The sequence below is a fragment of the Pseudophryne corroboree genome, chromosome 7, assembly GCF_028390025.1.
Source record: "Pseudophryne corroboree isolate aPseCor3 chromosome 7, aPseCor3.hap2, whole genome shotgun sequence".
Taxonomy (NCBI): domain Eukaryota; kingdom Metazoa; phylum Chordata; class Amphibia; order Anura; family Myobatrachidae; genus Pseudophryne; species Pseudophryne corroboree.
The window spans coordinates 15,986,973-16,011,431 of record NC_086450.1 but is presented as its reverse complement, the minus strand read 5'-3'; the positions used below and the strand labels follow the sequence as shown (position 1 = coordinate 16,011,431).

Here is a 24,459-nt window from a genome sequence, read left to right as displayed (position 1 = left end):
TGTTGTAGCAGAGTAATGACCTCATCCCGGGGCAGAGAGTCTAAACCATCAATAACAGAATCAAACCACTTTACCATTGCCTTGGAAATCCAACCACAAACTATTGTGGGGAGCTGTGCTCCACCCTCTGCCGTATAAATTGCCTTCAGAGTGGTCTCAATTTTACGGTCAGCAGGTTCTATCAGGGATATAGGTGGTCATTCTGAGTTGATCGCTAGCTGCATTAGTTCACTGTGCAGCGATGAGGCAAAAAAAGTCACTTCTGCGCATGCATATGCAGCGCAATGCGCACGCGTGACGTACTATTACAACGAACAATGTAGTTTCACACAAGGGCTAGCGAAGCATTTGAGTCGCACTGCTGGCCGCAGAGTGATTGACATGAAGTGGCCATTTATGGGTGTCAACTGATCGTTTTCACGAGTGTTCGAAAAAACGCAGACGTACCAGGAAAAACGCAGGTATGGATGGGCGAACGCAGGGAGTGTTTGTGAAGTCAAAACAGGAACTGAACAGTCTGAAGTCATCGCAAGCGCTGAGTAGGTCTGAAGCTACTCTAAAACTGCACAAAAAAACTTTGCCACTGCTCTGTGATCCTTTCGTTCGCACTTCTGCTAAGCTAAAATACACTCCCACTGGGAGGCGGCATAGCGTTTGCATGGCTGCTACAAACTGCTAGCAAGCAAACAACTCGGAATGACCACTACAGCCTCTGGTACCGGCAGTGCCAATTTCTTAGACAGTCTGGACACAGACGTGTCGACCGATGGGGAGTTTTCCCAGACTTTCCTGTCCTCAGCGGGAAAGGGAAAAGTAGTTAAAAACCTCGGAGGAATTTTAAATTTCTTATCAGGGTTCAACCACACTTTCCTGGCCAGGGAGTTTAACTCTTTAGACACAGGGAAAGTGGCTGAGGACTTTGGTCTAACATCAAAGTACAACTCCTCATCTTGCTCTGACTCCTGATCTGAGACATGAAGAACCTCTCTAACTGCAAAGATGAGGGCCTCCACCCCTGGGGACAGATAGCTGTACTCATCCATCTCATCATCATCCACATCAGGCTGATCAGAATTAGAATCAGACTGGAGCACCTGTGGCAGTGAGCGTTTATGTGAATACACCAAAGGGGGCTGAGAAGCCTTCCTGGTATCTGCTGCTTTTGCCATAAAATCAATAGACAGTTTCAACACCTGTCTCTCCTTTTTAGCTGCAGCTAATTCTGAATTGACATTCTGAATCATGCATATAAAATTGTCTAGCCAGTCAGGTGCCTGTGAACTGTGTCCCTGTGGAGATAAGGAGCATTGTTCACACATGAGCGACCCCGCTGAAGATGGGGTAGAGTTACAAGAAGCACACATTACCATGTCCACAGACATCTTACAGAACTGTAATACAGCGCAGTCCACTGGCCAACACCTCCACACAGACCCTAGAGAGCCCCTGGAGTGACACTGTGGAGCGGACACCTGCACACAGAACACAGCAATACAATGTGTAAAATATGTGTATGACTTGACAGGAGTGCAGTGGCGTCACCGATGGTGTTCTCCCCCCTCTCTATGATCCCCTGGTGCCAGTACAGAGTCATGTAGCAGCGTGGGTATCTGGAAGAGCAGCGTTCATTCAGTCTGGATGATCATCAGCAGCAGGAAATGGCACCTTCCCACCTCTGGTCCCACTCCGGGAAGCCCCGCCCCCTGTAATGGCACGCGGTCCCTGATTCATAGATTATACTGGCCATGTTATTAAAACATCAGAATATGTATAACAGTACACACAAAGCCTTTAGTGACAGTGAGCACTGCGGGGCATCTGCCCTGAGCCAATTAGTCCACGGCGGGCACCGCAGCTCGTGGCCCGTGACCGCCGTGCGTCATGCCGCCAAAACTGCAATGGGGACCCGCTAACCAGGACCCCAGTGTAACACTCACCGCACCTTGAGCTTCGGCATCTCTTCAGAGGCAGAACTCTGGGAGGCAATGAAGTCATCTGTCGCCGGGCTCCTGCTCTGAAGGGAGGCACCTCTCCTCCCATTCTGTGACACCATTGAATTAAGTTAATTAATAGCTGCCGCTGTCTTTTCAGTGGCCGACTTCCTCACTTGTCCAGGCACCCTACAAATCACACCCTCTTTATTATACTGAATATACACATTTTACAAGTGTCATACCCAGGATTAGAAACACTGACAACAGAAACATTATTGATGAAGATATTTGCTCCTGTACAGGAAATATGAGAATTTTAACTATATGAAGATACTTCTCTGACAATTACACATAACTTCATATAGTTAGAATTCTCATGCTTACTGTACAGGAGCAAATAGCTCCATCAGTAAAGTGTCTGCTGTTAGTGTAACAGGTCATGGGTTCTAATCCTGGGTATGACTGCTAAGAAATGTGTGATTTAAAATAAAAGACAATTAAATGTATACAGTATATACATTTTTTTCAGAACACTACACACACACACACACACACACACACACACACACACACACACACACTCCTTAATATAGGAAATAGGGGGGGCACCAATATTTATTTTGCCTCCGGGCAACTGGGACAAACTTACGCCACTGCATCTGTTAGAGGGTGGCGGCTAGCTGCTGGCGTGGGCACATACACTAACGATGTGTAATCAGCACCTCAGGAGCTCAGTGTCCTGTAAACTGGGATTATGAACCATTAACCCTCAGGAGGTTGGTTCGGTCCCTCCTCTAAGTCCCACGAAGCAGGTAGCCTGGCTGCCAACCAGGACTACCTGAAAATAACTAAAATAAAAAATAAAGGAAACTTTCTGGAGCTCCAGAGACCTGCACCCGGCTCCTTGGGCACATTTTTCTAAACTGAGTCTGGTAGGAGGGCGTTGAGGGGAGGAGCCAGCACACACATACACACACTAAAGGTTTTAAAGTGCCAGGCTCCAGTGGGCCTGAACTATACCCCATGGTACTAAAGTACAGAATCCCAGTATCCACTAGGACGTAAGAAAAATAAATAAAAATATCTGCCGGTCATTGTGCAGTAGCTTAGTATTTTGTGGGTGGTTTTTGCAATTTAGAGAGGGTATAACTTCTCTGTGGTAATATGTGAAGCGAGATTTTTATTGGACTCTAATTAGAGGGTCAAAAGTTTTAATTATAATGCTCTATATCATAGCTAAATAGAAGGACTGTAATGTTTTGCAATAAGCTAACACTAAGGGGGATATCATATTATCTGGTGATACAAACCCACTGATACTGATGTGTCCTCTTACATCTTTGCTCCGCGCGCTACAAGTCACCTTACACATAACGCGCGAGGGCCATGTGACTCGGTAGCGTTGAGCGTCTGTTTTGTGTATTTTCCGTGAAAATGTGTCTTACATGCAAAGTAATGTAACAGTATGCACAAGCAGCTTCTGCTGATTCAAATGTTATGCAGCATGCCTATATTCTGTGTTTGATTGCGAATGTATTTGCATACAAAATGCTATGCTACGGAAAACACTGTATTGTGGCATTTTGGATCCAGAAACAGTAGAGCCGCAATTCGGCATTATATAGGCATCATTTTAATCAGCAGAAGCTGCTTGTTCATCCTATTACATTACTTTGCGTCTACCACACATTTTCATGAAAAATAAAAAACACAAAAAAAAGATGTTCGGCACGACCAAGTACCGCACGACATGGCTTGACTTCAAGGGCTGTTTACCCACCAGGACATGGCATGACTTCAAGGGCTGTTTACCCGCCAGGACATGGCATGACTTCAAGGGCTGTTTACCCACCAGGACATGGCATGACTTCAAGGGCTGTTTAGCGGGACTGCAGCACGGATGTAAGGGGACACATCTGTAAGTGCTGATGGTCGAGGCTAATAAGAAAGGCCCAGTCAATTAGCTGCGGTAAGTTACTGTGGCTAATTGGATACCACCCATAAAGTTGATTAAATTTATTATAGTAGCTTCAGCGATGTATTTTGCTCTCATATAATGAATACGCGCTTAAGCCAGTGGGTTATGGTATGAAGCTTTATATCCAAAAATACTGTGTAATCAGGAACATCATTAATTAGTAACTCAGTTTTAAATATATAAAAATTCTATAATTTCATGTTATATCATAGACTTGTAAATTATTTCAAAAAGGTTTCGATATTACACAAGCCAATGAAAACAAAAAAAAAATTATGTAGTTCAATTTTAATTAATGCTAGTTATGTGTATGATGTGGTCTCAGATCGCAGTTTCTCATAGCGTGTAAGTTTTTTGCCATTATATAAATAAATTAATTCATACTGTACCTGAAGTAACCAATGATGAATATAGCCACGGTTAAGGAGCAAAATGAAATGGAATATCCAACCGTGTACATTACATAAAGCCGTTCAAAGAACTCCCTCTGAGAACAAAATACAATAGTTACATATGCATTATGTACAGTACAGTATGTAGAACAAATTGCTTCCTCTGGGGATTTGCTCATTACTATAGTATTTTTGTCATAGAGTTACTATTGCAATAGAAATACAGTCTACACTTACAAAAACACTGATGCTTTCAGATGCCATCCACATGTTGTGGTCTAACTGCACACATGTTATGGTCTAACCACACCACGCAATGCATGGTCACCTCACACTAAACAAGTCCTTCACCTCTGTGTTCTACAGAAGAAATTGGGAAGTACCGAGAATATGGAGAGATGAAACAGGAGATCTGGTATAACTACAGTGGTGCACAAAGGGGGGGGGGGGGGGGGGGGGGGTTCTGAGACCAACCAAATCCACGCTCCCTTGTCACTTAATGCAGATGTAATTCTGACTCTGCCCCCATTCACTCGCAAATTGTGGAATCATACTATGAGGGGGAGGGACCTAATTATGCAATTTACGCAGAAATGCCCCCAACAAGATCTGCTGCATTAAAATCTGAAGGCAAGTGAGGTATATTGATTTATTATTTTTGATTAATCTTGTCATATTGGTTTTATGAGATACCAATACAGTATATACATTTACATTTAGCTTTCTACAACATGCTCTGTGGGGCTTGTTAATCATTTGCCCTTTGCATCGAGTCACTTTATTGTATTTTCAATGTTCTTTGCATCATATAGTAGTCTGTAACTTTCATATCGTAGCACATCTTTTGTAGTTTTTGTGTTACTTTGTCTGACATCCGACTACAATATGGTCACTATTAGTAGAAGTTTGTCACCATGGCAATGCATAATTTGTTTACATTTTCAACTGCCGACCAGACGCATCACTTCCGGTGGAAGGAAAACAGAAGTGGGTCTGGCGTGCTCGATGGTCACAATGGGGATTATGTATTTCTTTGCATTTTTTGGTCACTGTACTTTCTGTGCCCTGATGAAGGGGTAATACTACCAGAAACGTTGATTAAATCACCGGTTGTTTCCCCAGTTACTCAAGTCTCTGAGTGCCACCTGTTCAGCTGCATCAATCTATTGAGTCTTCGCTGGGAAGACATCGGGGACAGGTATTGGACTGCTTACTTATGAGTGCAGGCCACTGCTATTTTTGAGTACACACATTAAAAATTGGGGAAAAACCCTGCAAATCCTGCATTTGCCCAGAACTAACCAAATGGAGCATTTTATCATGTATAATTTATGAAAATTGAGTTGAGTTCATTTTATTAATACCTGTTTTATTTATTTTTACTTGTGCATGGTGGATAAGCTTGTTGTAAACCTTGGCAGTTAATTAACACACTGCAATGATCATACAAAGAGCCTATAAAATACAGATGTGCTCACCTACACTTGCTACAAACTTTGCCCCTCTTTGAGTTTCCAAAAATATAAAACTACTTAGCAACACAACTTTAAAGACTACAAAAAGAGAAAATAGTTAACTCTGTTAGTCACCACTTGCCATACAGTATATTGCATCAGAAGATGGTTTACAAAAGAGCGATGGCCAAAAACAATATCTGCTGGTGGGTGGTATAAACATGTTGGTTACACCAATGAGTTGTGATAACAATAGATAACTAGAACTCCTAAAGGTGAAACATTGGTGATGCCTATTGTTTTACATACTGTTCAGTCTTTGAAGCTGGAAAGGCAAGCGTAAAACAGATAGAACTACAAAGAAGAAAATCTCAACAGCCCAATATTGGAAAAAATCCTTTACCACCACCACCACCACCACCACCACCAAGTAAGATTATAGCTAAGGTACCGTATGCGTATAGGATGGAGATGTTGGGAATACCACATATGTTCTTAAATGGCTTGGTTGGCAATTATTAGTGGATTAGCAGGAGAAGATCTCCTTAGGACCCTTTCATCACCAACATCTGGGCATTTCCGTTAAAGACTATGGCCCTCATTCCGAGTTGTTCGCTCGCTAGCTACTTTTTGCAGAAATGCACACGCTAAGCCGCCGCCTACTGGGAGTGAATCTTAGCTTTGCAGAATTGCGAACGAAAGATTAGCAGAATTGCGAATAGAAATTTCTTTGCAGTTTCTGAGTAGCTCGAGACTTACTCTTCCACTACGATCAGTTCAGTCCTTTTTGTTCCTGGTTTGACGTCACAAACACACCCAGCGTTCGCCCAGCCACTCCCCCGTTTCTCCAGCCACTCCCGCGTTTTTCCCTGAAACGGCAGCGTTTTTCCTTACACTCCCATAAAACGGCCAGTTTCCGCCCAGAAACACCCACTTCCTGTCAATCACACTACGATCACCAGAACGATGAAAAAACTTAGTTAGGCTGTGAGTAAAATACCAAACTTTTGTTCAAATTTACTTGGCGCAGCCGCACTGCGAACATTGTGCATGCGCAGTTTGCGACTAATCGCTCCGTAGTGAAAAAAAATAACGAGCGAACAACTCGGAATGAGGGCCTATAAGCATTAGTAGGGATGTAGATGAAATCCCGATGGTGAAGATGCCGGAAGTCAGAAGACCAGTGCCAAAAATCCCGAAACTTCTCAGAAGCCCGATACCAGAATCATGCCGTTATTGTTAGTTCAAGAATGTGTTTAATGGTGTCTCCATATTGTACTTGTAGTTTTATTTATTTGGATGTGTAAGATTGAATTGTGGCTGTCTATCCCTTCAATATCTCTTTTTATGTACCCCTTTTTGCTTATGATATAAATGCAAATACCAATAACAATATTATGGGGGGAAAAAAGAGAAATAAAATGAAGAGTTGGCCTCTTAAAAAAGAAGTCCTATGCTGGCCCAGGGTGGTTTCATATTAGTTATGTACAGATGGAGCCTTGCTCATCTAGCCTTCTCTGCTGTGCCTAGGTGCACCTATTAGCATAAGCCTTTCATCTATTGTTCTCAGCTGCAATACAATACACAGAGAACAATACAGCAGGGGATTAAGACATTACAGCAGGGGATTAAGTCCGACAGCACTGGCTCAATTGATCCTATTAAAGGGATAGATGAGCTATTGCTACTCACCTCAGTGGGGAGTTTTTTAAGGGTGCCACATGAAATTTGTTCTAACATTTATAACAACTCAGGTGCCTTCATCCATTTAAGCATAAAGTAAACCTTTATCCTGCACTAAAATTGAAGATTGTCCTTGTTTGTGAAAGTCTATTTACATTCAACAAAGCATCTGCTCCTCTTGTTAGGCCACTGCCAGTTGAGACCTACACGAAATCACATATCACATATAATCACATATAATCACAAGAGGGAGCTCATGGTGTTGTAATGTCAATAAGCCATTAATGATGTTTTAAAAACGCATTATGCATATATTTTTCAAACTTGAAATTTTGTTCTTATCTGAATATCTTTTCCACTATAGAAGTCTTCATTTTACAGCTTCCATCCTTCTTCCACGATGTCTTTTTGTGAGCTCAGTGGCATACTTATTCTGGTAATCAAATGCACCCAAGAAACACGGCCCACAGCCAATCATTGAATAATATACCAAATCTTTAGTGCAACTCTCAAAACCAGCTTGAATGTTCTTCGTTAAAATTAGAGATGAGCGGGTTCGGTTCTCAGAGAACCGAACCCAACCGAACTTCACCAGCCGAGCCCGGATCTGAGTCAGGCTCGGGTTTTCCCACCTGACTCAGAAACCAGAATGAGTCAAAATGTCATCATCCCGCTGTCGGATTCTCGTGGGGTTTGGATTCCATATTAGGAGCCGCACGTCCCCGCCATTTTCACTCCAGCATTGGAGAGTGTAGAGAGAGGACGTGTCTCCGTCCTCGGTGTCCTGCATCAGTTCAGTGGTAGTGTCTTGTGCTGCATCAGTCCAGTCACAGTGGTTGTGTCATCTGCTGCCATATGTCCAGTGCTGCTGTATAAGTCCAGTCCATTGCAGTGATGCTGTGTTGTCCTGCATCAGTACAGTGGTGGTGTCCCTGTGCTGCAGTATATGTCCAGTGTTACTGCTGTATATGTCCATTGATACTGCTGTATAATTACAGTGAATCTGTCATACAATTCCAGTGATCCTGCTGTATAATTCCAGTGGTACTGGTGTATAAGTCCAGTGATCCTGCCATATAATTACAGTGATTCTGCCGTACAAGTCCAGTGCTGCATCAGTCCAGTGGTGGTGTCCCTGTGCTGCCGTATATGTCCAGTGATACTGCCGTATATGTCCATTGATACTGCCGTAAATGTACAGCGGTACTGCCGTATAGGTCCAGCGGTACTGCCGTATAAATCCAGTGATACTGCCGTATAATTCCAGTAATCCTGCTGTATAATTGCAGTGATCCTGCCGTATAAATCCAGTGATCCTGCCGTATAATTCCAATGATCCTGCCGTATAATTTCAGTGGTACTGGCGTATAAATACAGTGAGCCTGCCGTATAATTGCTGTGATCCTGCCGTATAAATCCAGTGATCCTGCCGTATAATTCCAGTGATCCTGCCATATAATTCCAGTTATCCTGCCATATAATTGCAGTGATCCTGCCGTATAATTCCAGTGATCCTGCCGCATAATTCCAGTGATCCTGACGTATAATTCCAGTGGTACTGGTGTATAAGTCCAGTGACCCTGCCCTATAATTACAGTGATCCTGCTGTATAAGTCCAGTGGTGGTGTCCCTGTGCTGCCGTATATATCCAGTGGTACTGCCGTATATGTCCAGTGATACTGCCGTATATGTCCAGTGGTACTGCCGTATAAATCCAGTCAGCTTGCCGTATAATTACACTGGTACTGGCGTATAAGTCCAGTGATCCTGCCGTATAATTCCAGTGATCCTGCCGTATAACTGCAGTGATCCTGCCGTATAAATCCAGTGATCCTGCTGTATAATTCCAGTGATCCTGACATATAATTGCAGTGGTACTTGCGTATAAATCCAGTGATCCTGCCGTATAATTGCAGTGATCCTGCCGTATAAATCCAGTGATCCTGCCGTATAATTCCAATGATCCTGCCGTATAATTTCAGTGGTACTGGCGTATAAATACAGTGAGCCTGCCGTATAATTGCTGTGATCCTGCCGTATAAATCCAGTGATCCTGCCGTATAATTCCAGTGATCCTGCCGTATAATTCCAGTGGTACTGGCATATAAATCCAGTGATCCTGCTGTATAATTCCAGTTATCCTGCCATATAATTGCAGTGATCCTGCCGTATAATTCCAGTGATCCTGCCGCATAATTCCAGTGATCCTGACGTATAATTCCAGTGGTACTGGTGTATAAGTCCAGTGACCCTGCCCTATAATTACAGTGATCCTGCTGTATAAGTCCAGTGCTGCATCAGTCCAGTGGTGGTGTCCCTGTGCTGCCGTATATATCCAGTGGTACTGCCGTATATGTCCAGTGATACTGCCGTATATGTCCAGTGGTACTGCCGTATAAATCCAGTCATCTTGCCGTATAATTACACTGGTACTGGCGTATAAGTCCAGTGATCCTGCCGTATAATTCCAGTGATCCTGCCGTATAACTGCAGTGATCCTGCCGTATAAATCCAGTGATCCTGCTGTATAATTCCAGTGATCCTGACATATAATTGCAGTGGTACTTGCGTATAAATCCAGTGATCCTGCCGTATAATTGCAGTGATCCTGCCGTATAAATCCAGTGATCCTTCCGTATAATTCCAGTGATCCTGCCTTATAATTCCAGTGGTACTGGCGTATAAGTCCAGTGATCCTGCTGTATAATTCCAGTGATCCTGACATATAATTGCAGTGATCCTTCCGTATAATTCCAGTGATCCTGCCATGTAATTCCAGTGGTACTGGCGTATATGTCCAGTGATCCTGCTGTATAAGTCCAGTGATCCTGCTGTATAATTACATTGATCCTGCCGTATAAGTCCAGTGCTGCATCAGTCCAGTGGTGGTGTCCCTGTGCTGCCGTATATGTCCAGTGGCACTGCTGTATATGTCCAGTGATACTGCCGTATATGTCCATTGATACTGCCATATACTGTATGTCCAGCGGTACTACCGTATATGTCCAGCGGTACTGCCGTATGAATCCAGTGATCCTGTCGTATAATTCCAGTGGTACTGGCGTATAATTCCAGTGATCCTGCTGTATAATTCCAGTGATCCTGCCGTATAATTGCAGTGATCCGTCCGTATAAGTCCAGTGATCCTGTCGTATAATTCCAGTGATCCTGCCATATAGTTGCAGTGATCCAGCTGTATCAATCCAGTGATCCTGCCGTATAATTCCAGTGATCCTGCCGTATAATTCCAGTGGTACTGGCGTATAAATCCAGTGATCCTGCCGTATAATTACAGTGATCCTGCCGTATAATTGCAGTGATCCTTCCGTATAAGTCCAGTGATCCTGCCGTATAATTCCAGTGATCCTGACGTATAATTCCAGTGATCCTGACGTATAATTCCAGTGGTACTGGCGTATAAATCCAGTGATCCTGCCGTATAATTCCATTAATCCTGCCATATAATTGCAGTGATCCTGCCGTATAAATCCAGTGGTACTGGCCTATAAGCCCAGCGATCCTGCTGTAGAAGTCCAGTGATCCTGCCGAATATGTCCATTGATACTGCCGTATATACCCAGCAGTCCTGCCGTATAAGTCCAGTGATCCTACCGTAAATGTCCATTGATACTGCCGTATATTTCCAGCTGTACTGCCGTATAAATCCAGTGATCCTGCCATATAAATTCAGTGATCCTGCAGTATAATTCCAGTGATTCTGTCTAATAATTCCATATAAGTACATATTATTCCGTATAAGTCCAGTCCAGTGGTGCTACCATATAAGTTCAGTGGTGCTGTCATGTGCTGTATATTATTTACTTCAAATAAAGGGGTTATTAATATTTAATCCAAATAATTTTCATAGGGTTTGCCCTGTGTGGTATAGAGGTACGCTCTTCTGTACTGCATATTGTTATATAACTCCAGAAAGATAATGGAGAACAAAAATTTGGAGGATAAAATAGGGAAAGATCAAGATCCACTTCCTCCTAGTGCTGAAGCTGCTAACACTAGTCATGACATAGATGATTAAAATCCCATCAACATCATCTGCCAATGCCGATGCCCAATGTGATTATAGGGGGCAAGTAAAATCCAAAAAGACAAAGTTCAGTAAAAAGACCCCAAAAAAGAAATTTAAATGGTCTGAGGAGAAACGTAAACTTGCCAATATGCCATTTATGATATCGAACAATGCCACCAATATTGTGCGTGCATTACATCTGGGCAAATTCCAGCACGTCCCATGTTTTGCACATACAATTCCACTCCTCAGGCTTTTGCAGAAGTAGCTGAAGAAATTGAAAGAGGAGCTAAGAGAGTGCGATTTCGCAAAGAATGTGGGACTTGTGGATGGAGCCCTTCATTCGCTTTGCCAGGATTCAAGGGTGGTCAATCTGTTGAAATCAGAGCATCTCATTTTGGCCACCGTGCTTGATCCTAGGTCTAAAGCCTATGTTGTATCTCTCTTTCCAGCAGACACAAGTCTGCAGAGGTTCAAAGACCTGCTTGTGAGAAAGTTGTAAACTCAAGCAGAAAGTTACCCGTCAACAGCTCCTCCTTCACTTTCTTCCGCAACTGGGGCTGCAAGGAAAAAGATAAGATTTCCTTGCCCACCCACTGGCAGTGATGCAGGGCAGTCAGAAGCGAGTGCTGACATCTGGTCCAGACTGAAGGACCTGCCAACGATTACTGACATGTCTACTGTCACTGCATATGATTCAGTCACCATTAAAAGAATGGTGGAGGATTATATGAGTGACAGCATCCAAGTAGGCTTGTTAGCCAGTCCGTAAATATACTGGCAGGAAAAAACGGCAATTTGGATGCCCTTGCACAAACTGGCTTTATTTTACCTAAGTTGCGCCCCCTCCAGTGTGTACTCCGAAATAATGTTTATTCCAGCCGGTAACCTTGTCAGCGATCGGCGTAGGAGGTTACTTTCACAAAATGTGGAGAAGATGATGTTCATCAAAATTAATTATAAATTCCTTCGGGAAGACCTTTATCAGCAATTGCCTCCAGAAAGTACACAGGGACCTGTGATGGTGAAAGGGGTGAGGAATCAGAGGATGAGGATGAGGTGGACATCTTGCCTCTGTAGAGCCAGTTTGTGCAAGGAGAGATTGATTGCTTCTTTTTTGGTGGGGGCCCAAACAAACCAGTAATTTCAGCCACAGTCGTGTGGCAGACCCTGTTGCTGAAATGATTGGTTTGTTAAAGTGTGCATGTCCTGTTTATACAACATAAGGGTGGGTGGGAGGGCCCAAAGACAATTCCATATTTTCTTCTTTGCATCATGTGCTGTTTGGGGCCTAGTTTTTTAAAGTGCCATCCTGTCTGCTACTGTAGTGCCACTCCTAGATGGGCCAGGTGTTTGTGCCGCACACTTGTGTCGCTTAGCTTTGTCATACAGCCACCTCGGTGCAACCTTTTGGCCTAAAAACAATATTGTGAGGTGTCAGGAGTTCAGAATAGACTGGAAATGAGTGGAAACGAATGTTATTGAGGTTAATAATACCGTAGGAGCAAAACTACCCCCAAATTCTGTGATTTTGCTGTTTTTATGGGTTTGTTTTTTCAAAAATCATCCAGATCCAAAACCAAAACATGAAAGGGTGGTTTTGGCAAAACCAATCCAAAACGAAAACACAAGCGGGGAATCAGAACCGAAACCAAAACACAAAACACGAAAAGTGCCCGCTGCACATCTCTAGTTAGAATACTTTACTACAATACTGAACTGGTTCAACAACCTGAGATGTTGTAAGATCTGCATTTCCTTTAGAAGTTTTGGCTTGTGTCAAAATCAGTCACCTGTATCACCCAAAGATGTGTGTCCTCATATCACTAACTTCTTCAAGGGTGCAAGACAGCATGGAGTCCCTGCACATGTTCAAATAAATAACTTCTTTCACATACATCACTACTTCACTGAATTTTTTTGACAGAATTAATGAACTGCAGTATCTGCTTTGACTCCAAAATGAGAAATCTTGGGTCTTATCCCCATAGTTACCAAAATATCCCCTGGTTGTAAAAAAATACTCTATGGGGGAGATTCAAATGTTTGAAAAGTCGGTTGGGTGTCTGTTTTTTTCCTGTGTATTAGATAGGAAAAAATAGACTCCCAACTGACTTTTCAAACATTTGAATCTCCCCCTTTATGTTCAGTATCCCTCACTGCTGGAGGATACATTTTTTTAACTAATGATGAGATCAGTAGTTAAATAATGTATCCTACAGGAATGGATTCACTCTTCGTCCCCTACTGTCTCAATGTATAGTGAAAAACAATTTTACGGTTTCAAACGGATCAGATAGATTCCTCTCTACTTATATACCTCTCTACACAAACAACACAGAATTTAACATGTATTTTCAATATGTGAAAGCTTAATTGGAACTCTTCCAACTGGTGTTAAACAATAAAGTCAAAGCATTTTCAAATCTATATGTTATGATATGAAACTATAATTTTCTTAGAAGGCTTGCCGTTTTGTGTGGATAACCCATAGCTACCCTTTTTGAACTCAGACAGATGTGGTTCCAATTCACACCACCTATCCCCTATTCTTACATCCTATGCTCCTTTCCTTCCCCCTCCATCCTCACCCTTTCTTTTTTTATTTTCTTTACGTTTACCTGTTTATTAATAAGTGCTGATCTTTTTTTTAATATATACATTTACATCCTGAAAGACATATTTAGTTTGCTTTTGCCATTTTCTAAAATTGTAGTATTACTTTCCAAATAGTCTTAAGCGCCCTACACACTGGGTGAAGGTGACGGGCGATATGAACAATATCGCTAAGAAATTAGTGATATATCATTCATTTCGTTTAGTGTGTAGGCACCAATGATGAATGATGCGCATTCCCACGGTCGTTCATCGTTGGTTTCCCATTGTTTTGCAATGCAAAACAATTTGTATGGTAACGATCATCATTCAGATCGTTCATTGGGGGTAATTCCGAGTTGATCGCTAGCTGAAAATGTTCGCTGCGCTGCGAATAAGTGAAAAAGCGGCACTTCTGTGCATGCGTATGCGGCGCAGTGCGCACGCGCGACGTACTTTCACAATGGGCGATGTATTTTTACACAAGGTCTAGCGAAGCTTTTCAGTCGCAATGGCAGCCGCAAAGTGATTGACATGAAGGGGGCGTTTCTGGGTGTCAACTGACCGTTTTCAGGGAGTGGTGGAAAAAACACAGGCGTGCCAGGAAAAATGCAGGCGTGGCTGGCCGAACGCAGAGCGTGTTTGTGACGTCAAATCCAGAACTGAATGGTCTGAACTGATCGCAAGCACTGAGTAGGTCTGAAGCTACTCTAAAACTGCACAATTTTTTTTTTGTAGCCGCTCTGTGATCCTTTCGTTCGCACTTCTGCTAAGCTAAAATACACTCCCAGTGGGCGGCGGCTTAGCGTTTGCACGACTGCTAAAAACTGCTAGCGAGCGATCAATTCGGAATGACCCCCATTGGCCAAATTTCTACCATCGCTCAGTGTGTAGGGCACTTTATTAAACTTATAACTGATGTGATTGTGTAATGCTGTATCATACCCTAATGCTGTTTATCTGTTAATATGTAGCATTATGCAAATATGCAAGGTTACATTTGTAATATTGCTGTCTTTATTTAATGTACAGTATGCATAAAAAAACTGTTCTTCGTTGCCAAGTTCATTGTATACATGTTCTGAATTGAGAAACTCTCTAAACAAAAACATTTTGGGGAAAAAACAATTCTTAGGTCTTCAACCGACTGCTCCCATTATTGTAAATATAGAATGGTGACCACCCCTCAAATACTGTATGCCTGTATTCTGGTTGGCATATTAATGCTTTTACCTGTAGGAAGAACAAGAATAAGGACTTCACAAAATAGAATTTGCATTGTGATTCTGTACTTACTGTATGAACCTTACTGGAATGGTGATATATTATTGATATTACCTTAATGATATGATGCAAAGGAATAGAGAAACAATGCTGAGCTTGCATAGTCCCAGCCGTATGTTATACAGGTTGAGTATCCCATATCCAAATATTCCGAAATACGGAATATTCCGAAATACGGACTTTTTTGACTGAGAGTGAGATAGTGAAAACTTTGTTTTTTGATGGCTCAATGTACACAAACTTTGTTTAATACACAAAGTTATTAAAGTTATTGTATTAAATGACCTTCAGGCTGTGTGTATAAGGTGTATATGAAACATAAATGAATTGTGTGAATGTACACACACTTTGTTTAATGCACAAAGTTACAAAAAATATTGTCTAAAATTACCTTCAGGCTGTGTGTATAAGGTGTATAATGTAACATAAATGCAATCTGTGCTTAGATTTAGGTCCCATCGCCAAGATATCTCATTATGGTATGCAATTATTCCAAAATACGGAAAAATCCCATATCCAAAATACCTCTGGTCCCAAGCATTTTGGATAAGGGATACTCAACCTGTATAAATAAAAAAGTAACATTAATATTCCTAGAATTAGATTTTTTTAATGGTTTATGTTATGCGGACGTAAGAAATGTAAACACTTACTCTGCTATGGCTCATTTCGGGCTCCATGAAGCGAATACATTCTGAATAGTTGGAAAATGATCGGTTGTAGTTTAGCACAAAGTCCCATGTTCCATTGACATTGCACCTTCTATAGACCATTCCTAGAACAAACAAAATCATGCATACAATATCTGAAATCATGTACAGTATGATGATATTAAATATACAGCGTGCATAACAAACTGAACTAAACAAAAAGTTCTTTTGGTGATTATTCATAAAATTAGTTCTGTACAAAGCTGAGCAGAAGACATATGGGGCAGATTGTAAGAGAGTCCATGGTTCACCCAATGTGCAGAACTCGGACATTTTTTTAAAGGGGGCAGTCATTTACAAAGCGAAACCATGCCTCGTAAAATGAGTGCCGCTATAAAAAAAAACATTCGGCCGGCATCCCGCACATTATCGAACTCAGTCTCTACTATATCCTGCCCATAATCCCTAAAATTTCTCTTTGTCAAATGAATTTACATTTAATTTATAATGGATGAACTCTCAGCTTTAAATATTTTATTCTTATAATTTCTTTCTTTGACAATTTTTGGAAAATTTAATGCAACGAATAGTAGAAAGAACAAACCAGTATACATTTCTAAAATGTCAATATCAACATACTGATCAGATGCATTTATATATACAGTAGTAAAAACATACAATACAAATAAAATAATTAAGAAAGGGGGTGGGGTGAATGGGAGAAGGAAGTGAAGGGAAAGGGGAAGGAACAATCTAAGGATAGCAGGACTGTGGTGGACCTCCTGAAAGTACTTAGGCTGGTCTGTTATCCAGGAGGGAGAGCAACTGCTGAGTTCCCAGCCTTAGGAGGGTCACAAGCACCCCACTCAACAAGCCAGAAACTAGGAGGTGGACCATGAGTGCCAGTTTAGGAGATCTATAGGTTTGAGAGAAGAATACCCAAATGAAGCCAAATTATGAGTATCTATCTGATGCAGAGAGAAAGTTGTCTTCCATCACCATGTACAAATCTAGTGTCTGCACCAATTTTATGACAGAGAACATGAGATCACTAGAGAACAGGGAGATCCACCCTAGCAGTGTTATTCATGTGTTTGAGCAACATTTTTTGTATGTGCACAGTCTTGATTTCCATATTTTAACATCAGATTGGTCAATTGTATGTAAAAAGTCTCCTTCTAGACCAAGAGTTATAGCTTCAGGCCTTTACTGTAGTCCACAGTCTGAGCTCTTTTGCAAATGCTCACCACCTCTTCTGTTCCTATGTTGCCCTTGCCACACATCTCCTGTATGACACACTTGCCTGTAACCTCTTATTTCTGTACCCTACTGACTCTCGCTACCTCCCGTAATTTGTTTTTCTTTGTGGCAACTTCCCAACTTGTCTTAAAAAATGTAATTAAGAAGGGCTGCTATATACAGTAAGTGGCGTGCAATATTTTGACACCTCTACAATTTATTGACTCTATGAGATGCAGAATAAAGCCATGACGTTGGGTTGTACACTAATACTTTTTAAATAACAATAACTGCTGCTTTTTTATCAGGGGTTAGGGGCACCAACATCTTTCATTTTTGGTCTAATTTTTAATTCTTCAAACTATTTCCAAAAACAAGAAGAAATCGGTGAAATCATTCCAGAAATGAATAACATAATCAGCTGATCCTTATCTTGACTATATAATCTGCAATAAATATTTGATCAACTTCTAACTTTAGATGAGGTACCTGCACTTTTTTTTTCTAGAAGAAAAGTACTAACAATAAAATAGGGTCCGGCACTCCAATAACTTCTGCAAAGTTCCCTGGTGCCATCACTTTCCAAACAGGTAAATGCAGTATTATATATATATAGATACAGCAGTTGGTGCGGCACTCCGAGCGACTGACACAAATAGGCAATGGAGTCCTCGATGTGGACAACGTTTCAATGCGTTTTAATATAGCATTTTCATCAGGTCATGATGACCTGATAAAAATGCTATATTAAAACGCATTGAAACGTTGTCCACATCGAGGACTCCATTGCCTATTTGCGTCAGTCGCTCGGAGTACCGCACCAACTGCAGTATCTATCCTTTCTATGTGAGGGCACCCAGCGCTTTTGACTCTAATGGGAGAGCCGGACCAGTCTGCTGTATATATATATATATATATATATACATATATGCAAGCCAGATGATCCGGCACTCATGCAGGCCCTCCACTGCGGTAATAATGGCTCCTGGTGCCTTCCTCATAGGTTGCATTGAAAGTCTCCGAGTGCCGCCTCTTACCGAACAATACAATATATATACATATATATATATATATATATAGTAACAATATAAAAATAAAGAAACTGTCATGAAATATGTAATTATGAGCCACTACATTCAGGAGATTATGTGTTATCACTATTGGGTTATACATCATTATTAGGTTATACATCACTATTAGGTTATACATATTGGCAATTTGTTCTTTAATTTCTCTAATGTCACATGCCAATCAATACCTATTATCAGAGCCTCTGTATTTAGGTCAGATGCATTCACCGACTCTAAATTAGAGTTTATAGATCAGTAGGGATAGTTTTTTCCTTCGCTTCCTCCATTGATAGTTTCATTAATTCACACCTAAATTGTATATATTATTTGTATAAGACAAGTAATCATTATAAAATCTTCTATATATTTCTATTCAAATTTCCTGCTTTATTATTCAAATGATATAATGTCGCAATACATTTTCTCATTTTTTACAAATTTTTAACATTGAGAAAGGACCTGTTGCTTAGCAACCTGATGCTTATTGGCATTCTATGTTCAATCTGTTTTACTCTGTCGTTATGAAAATACATTCCCTGTTCCCTTATTATTTCTCATAAATCACAATTTAGAATACTATTATATATGATAAATTATTTCTAAGAACTGTATATTATCTGATAAATACTGTGCAACATAAACGATTAACCCTTACACTCATGCTGCTCATTATCTACCTATTGGTGGTCATTCCGAGTTGTTCGCTCGTTATTTTTTTTCGCAACGGAGCGATTAGTCGCTAATGCGCATGTGCAATGTCCGCACTGCGACTGCGCCAAGTAAATTTGCTATGCAGTTAGGTATTTTACTCACGGCATTACAAGGTTTTTTCTTCGTTCTGGTGATCGTAATGTGATTGACAGGAAGTGGGTGTTTCTGGGCGGAAACTGGCCGTTTTATGGGAGTGTTTGAAAAAACGCTACCGTTTCTGGGAAAAACGCGGGAGTGGCTGAAGAAACGGAGGAGTGTCTGGGCGAACGCTGGGTGTGTTTGTGACGTCAAACCAGGAACGACAAGCACTGAACTGATCGCACTGGAAGAGTAAGTCTCGAGCTACTCAGAAACTGCAGAGAAGTCTTTTCGGAATAATGCGAATCTTTCATTCGCAATTTTGATAAGCTAAGATACACTCCCAGTAGGCAGCGGCTTAGCGTGTGCAAAGCTGCTAAAAGCAGCTTGCGAGCGAACAACTCGGAATGAGGGCAATTATTCTGAAGATCTCCAAAAGTCCCAAGTATGACTGGACAAGTGTGTATAATAATCCTAGAAGATACTGCAAATTGATACACTATAGCAGATCGCCTTACTGCTTTAATAAAACTACAGATGGAGCCTGGCTCATCTTGACTTCTCTGCTGCGCCTAGGTGCACCGAGGGGTAAGCAGCATAAGCCTTTCATCTAATGTACTCATCTGCAATACAATATAGAGAGAACAATACAGCAGTCCGACCTCCCTGGCTCAATTAATCCTATTAAAGGGAAAGATGAGAAGGGCTCCATCTGTACTCAGCTTTATTATTTTCAGAATATTTTAATTTAAAGTGGACTGATGACAAAAAAGTTCCCATCCATATATAACTGACCACTTACCAATCAATCAGTTATATAAAGCAGAGATTGATCTTAATTATATTATCTTTTATATTGACAGTAACCTTGAACTATATATTATAATTGCAATTTTGCTTTGATTACTGTTATGCCTTGATCACGGTTTGACATTATTGTTTTCATTGATCCACTTGCTTTTGCTACATACAATGTAATAGAAACTTCCAGCAAAAGCAAAACACTTTAAATGCCCACAGATCTGATATGGGCCATATTGGAACTCTTTTAGAGATTGAGCAATTTAAAACTTTCATTGAAGCACTAAGGATATAAGAAACTAGAGGCAACCTGAGGATCCAGAAGGCTTCATGAGAAGCAACATGTCTTCTTACATGCTCTAAAACCGATTTTCTGAGACCTGAAGAATCCCTGCCATGTTTTCTATGCAATGTCTGAGACACTAAGGACAACTACTTCATAAGAATAGTCCACCTTTTTTCTGGAAAATGGATGGAAGGGCCCAAGTGATCAAACCACTGTTGAAGATACCCAGAACTTCAGGGGCCAGTCTCAGTATCGTCAGTTTGTGGCTCATAGCCATATCATTTTCCAGATGCTCCTCCAAACCTTAGCCAATGATGTCTCCAAGGTCTTATTTCTGACCTTATTAATGGAAAAAAATTGATGCTACTAGAATAGAGGGAAGACCCATTCCTTGTTTGCCAGTGTAAGCGCATCTTCTAATTTTTTAAAATAATACAGCAACAAAAAGCAGAATTAAGTAATATATAATATATTCAGAAACTTAAGAAACATAGTAGTGGAAGATAATTTTGTGTTTTAGGAATTAATACCTCTGTGATTAAAATCATACACGTACGGTGGACAACCCACAGCAAGAATTTTCCCTGGTGTTCCTCTCGGCCAGCAAACCAAACCATCCCATTCAGGCAAACAGATTCCTTCTGCAACTGCATGAAAAGAGACAGATAATGATTTTGATGCAAGTATAACATTGTGTTGCTAAATTACAACTCTATTTACAAATGCACTAAAATACTCCAAACTAATAGAGCACGCTTTAACAATGGGAGTTATCGCCAAAGAAGAAGCAAAGTTTTTAGAATGTCAAAACACAAATGTCCCTGCTATGTTTATAGGTGGTCATTCCAAGTTGATTGCTAGATGCATTCGTTCGCTGTGCAGCGATGATGCAAAAAAGGCACTTCTGCGCATGCCTATGCGGCGCAATGCTCACGCGCAACGTACTTTCACAACGGCCGATGTAATATCACACAAGGTCTAGCGATGCATTTCAGTCGCACTGCTGGCCGCAGAGTGATTGACACGAAGAGGGCGTTTCTGGGTGTCAACTGACCGTTTTCAGGGAGTGTTCTGAAAAATGCAGGCATGACAGGAAAAACGCAGGCGTGGCTGGCTGAACGCAGGGAGTGTTCGTGACGTCTAAACAGGAACTGAACAGTATGAAGTGATCGCAAGCGCTGAGTAGGTCTCAAGCTACTCTGAAACTGCACAAAATTATTTTGTAGCCGCTCTGCGATCCTTTCGTTCGCACTTCTGTTACGCTAAAATACACTCCCAGAGGGCGGCGGCTTAGCATTTGCACGGCTGCTAAAAACAGCTAGCGAGCGATCAACTTGGAATGACCACCATAGTACCATAGATACACAAAGATCCTGTAAAACACCAAGACCAACTTATTGTAACAGGCACAGAAAATATTACATGAAAAACTATTGAAAACTGCTACTTGATCATTGTTACATGTTGTATCCCAGCACGGTGTCCATACGCTTTTGGTTTTGGTTCAATGGGTCGACCTGGATAAGGTCAACAGTCAATCGGTCAAAAACAATTGGTAACCATTCACTTGGTCGACATGGGGAAAAGGTTGGCACAGTGAAAAGGTTGACACGGGGCAGGTTGACAAATGTTTTTGGCGTTGTTTCCTCTGTAACATGACCTAGGAGCCCCAGTTGGTGCACCATATCCCCTTGGCTCACTTTGATCGCCATGTTGCGGCCAAGATGAGTCGCTCCACCACCACTGCGTTTGGCACAGGTTACTGTTCCCCATCGTAGTCCACGTGGATTGTAAATTGTGAAAAAGTAAAAAATAATAATAGATAGATATATATAAAAAACTCATGTCTACCTTTTTCGTGTGTCGACTTGTCCATCTATTGACTGTCGACCTAGCATACAGATACAGCTCGATTGAGGCCTTGCACTTTTGGATTAATCAAGATTTGCAAAGAACACCTCAAATCACATTAAAGTGTATACAGCAGGGACCATCTTGGATCACTCTCCCCAAATATACACTTAAGAATTTGCAGTTTCTAGACAGCGCGCACATAGGAGTTCATTCAGAGCTGGCAGCTGCTGCGTCCTGCAGCGCCGTTTGCCAATATCGCAGCCGCATGTCGGAAGGATGCGGCCGCAATGTGATTGACATCGGCCAGCATTGGGGGGGCATGGTGGGTCACATTCAGCTTCTCCAACCTAAAAAATGGTGGTGGACCAACTGACAGCGCAGCCAGACTGCGCTGCCAGGGGTCAACCTTTGTTCGATGCATCTGCAATGTAATTGCAATGTAATGCAGATGCATTGTGCGGCGTCGCCACACGTGCTGGGCGGCCTTGCCATGTGCTGGGTGACCCTGCATGTGAGAAGATGGACGCAGATTTCCGCATATGCAGCAATCTGTGTCCATCTCTGAATGACCTCCATATTCTGCAGCACACGGAATATTTGTCCATTCACATCAATTCCTGCCCCAGCGGAGCTTACTATTCCCTAACACGTGTACACAAACATGCACAAATATTTTTGCATTGGGAGGAAGCCAGGGTATTCAGAGGAAACCCATGCAAACACAGGGAGCATATACAAACTCCACACAGTTAGGGTTCTGGTGAGAAGTGTTCCTTTCAAAATTGTTGAATCTGCCATTCGGGGAATTAATGGTGCGTGCGATTTGAGATGCCTAGCACCCAGCTGATATTATTTCTCCAACTAGCCTGCTTTATATGCTGACATCGGGAATAGGTATTTTATATGTATTCACCTTCTTGATACCACACTGTGATGTGCTGCCGCCTGTTCCCACGGGGATTGTAGATTGTTGTAAGAAGGCGAATTGAAGGGAATCAAAGTGAATCTTGGTTTGCAAGCACAGCGATACCAATCGTATTTATTCTTAAAACTTGAATCAAAATTTATCAAAAATGCCTGAGCAAAATTACTGGGATTTATCAGTCCTTCCTAATAAGATGTAACATAAGGCGGATCTGCCTGTGAGCTCAGACCACAGGGTCAGGCAAATAGCATAGTACTGACTTGCGGCGGCCGCTGAAACATATTTTATCTTGTTAAAAGTTAAACACTATTTTATACAGACGCAGTCAGACTATCAACAGTAATTTGTCACTGCTGCAACCTCATCTAACAACTGTATCTATAGCTGCAAACTATTACTGACTTCTAACAACTATAATCTTACCAATACTGCATTTGGTGGTGTGCGTAGTTTCAAATCAATCTACCCAAATAGGGACATTTAAAGTGACAGTACCTGAAAAGTTACAAAAAAACTACAAATAAATCTGGGTGAATGATTGAAACCACATTGAAAATGTGATCACATTTTGCCAAGTTGGGATCTCAGATTATTTGCGATATGATCAGTGGTGCCCATAGGCTGTTCACACATTGCATGAGGGTGCGGGGACGACGAGGGGCTTTAACACACGTAAACATTCATCAGGGCCGAAACTAGGATTTTCATCACTAGGGCGAGGCAACAATTTGCCGCCTCCTCCCCCCCCCCCCACCAAACAAAAAAAACCATAAAACAAACAGAGTAAAATAATCAGATTATCAAAGATTTCTAAAAAAAAAGGGGATACTGTTGGACAATATTCCCCTATGTGCCCCAAATGCCCTAAGCATCACATGCCCCCCCATCAGCGTGTTCCACTACATGTCCCGCTGTGTGTCCCCATACATTGCACTATATCACTGCACTACATTCCCATATCCACTGCACTACATCACTATTCTATATCCCCTACACGCTGAGTTACATCACTACACTACAGCATGTTCTCTCAATAATGTGTAGCCGGCAGCTTGTTATCGGTTGGTGCTGGGCAGGCAGCCGGGATCATAGCCTGCTAAAAAACACAACACCAACAGCTCGCTTCTATAGCTTGCACGGTGCGCCGCACGCTAGTCTCAGCACTGCATGACAAAGAAGAGAGTTTAAGACAGAAGCCGGCATAGTAGAGATCCCAGTTACTGGATCTCACCCGCACAGTGTCAGAGCCAGCTGTGGGCAGACATGTGGGTCAGAGACACTGCCCCAGGAGCCGTCTGCTGTCTCACTGGAGCAGCACAGCACTGCCGGTAAAAAGACAAAACCCCTGTACCTCTGTAACAACTCCTCAGAGGACCCTCAAATCCTGCAACCGGGGCACATGCCCCCTTAGCCCCCCCTAGTTGCGGCCCTGCATGCATATAAGGTTGTATGTAATTTATGTGCTGGCTGCCGTAACCCGGGGATAAGCAGTGCTGAG

At 41.9% G+C, this 24,459-nt stretch overlaps 1 protein-coding gene across 1 annotated transcript in view; it reads right to left on the bottom strand.

The window, feature by feature from the left end:
* PTH2R (parathyroid hormone 2 receptor) overlaps nucleotides 1-24,459 on the bottom strand; it is a 377,187-nt gene that overhangs the window by 201,334 nt on the left and 151,394 nt on the right. Inside the window, exons 3-5 of the mRNA XM_063932706.1 lie at nucleotides 20,713-20,829; nucleotides 16,001-16,122; nucleotides 4,302-4,399 (exon numbers count right to left, since the gene is read on the bottom strand). Coding sequence (XP_063788776.1) covers nucleotides 4,302-4,399; nucleotides 16,001-16,122; nucleotides 20,713-20,829 — 337 coding nt within the window. The remainder of the gene's footprint in view (nucleotides 1-4,301; nucleotides 4,400-16,000; nucleotides 16,123-20,712; nucleotides 20,830-24,459) is intronic.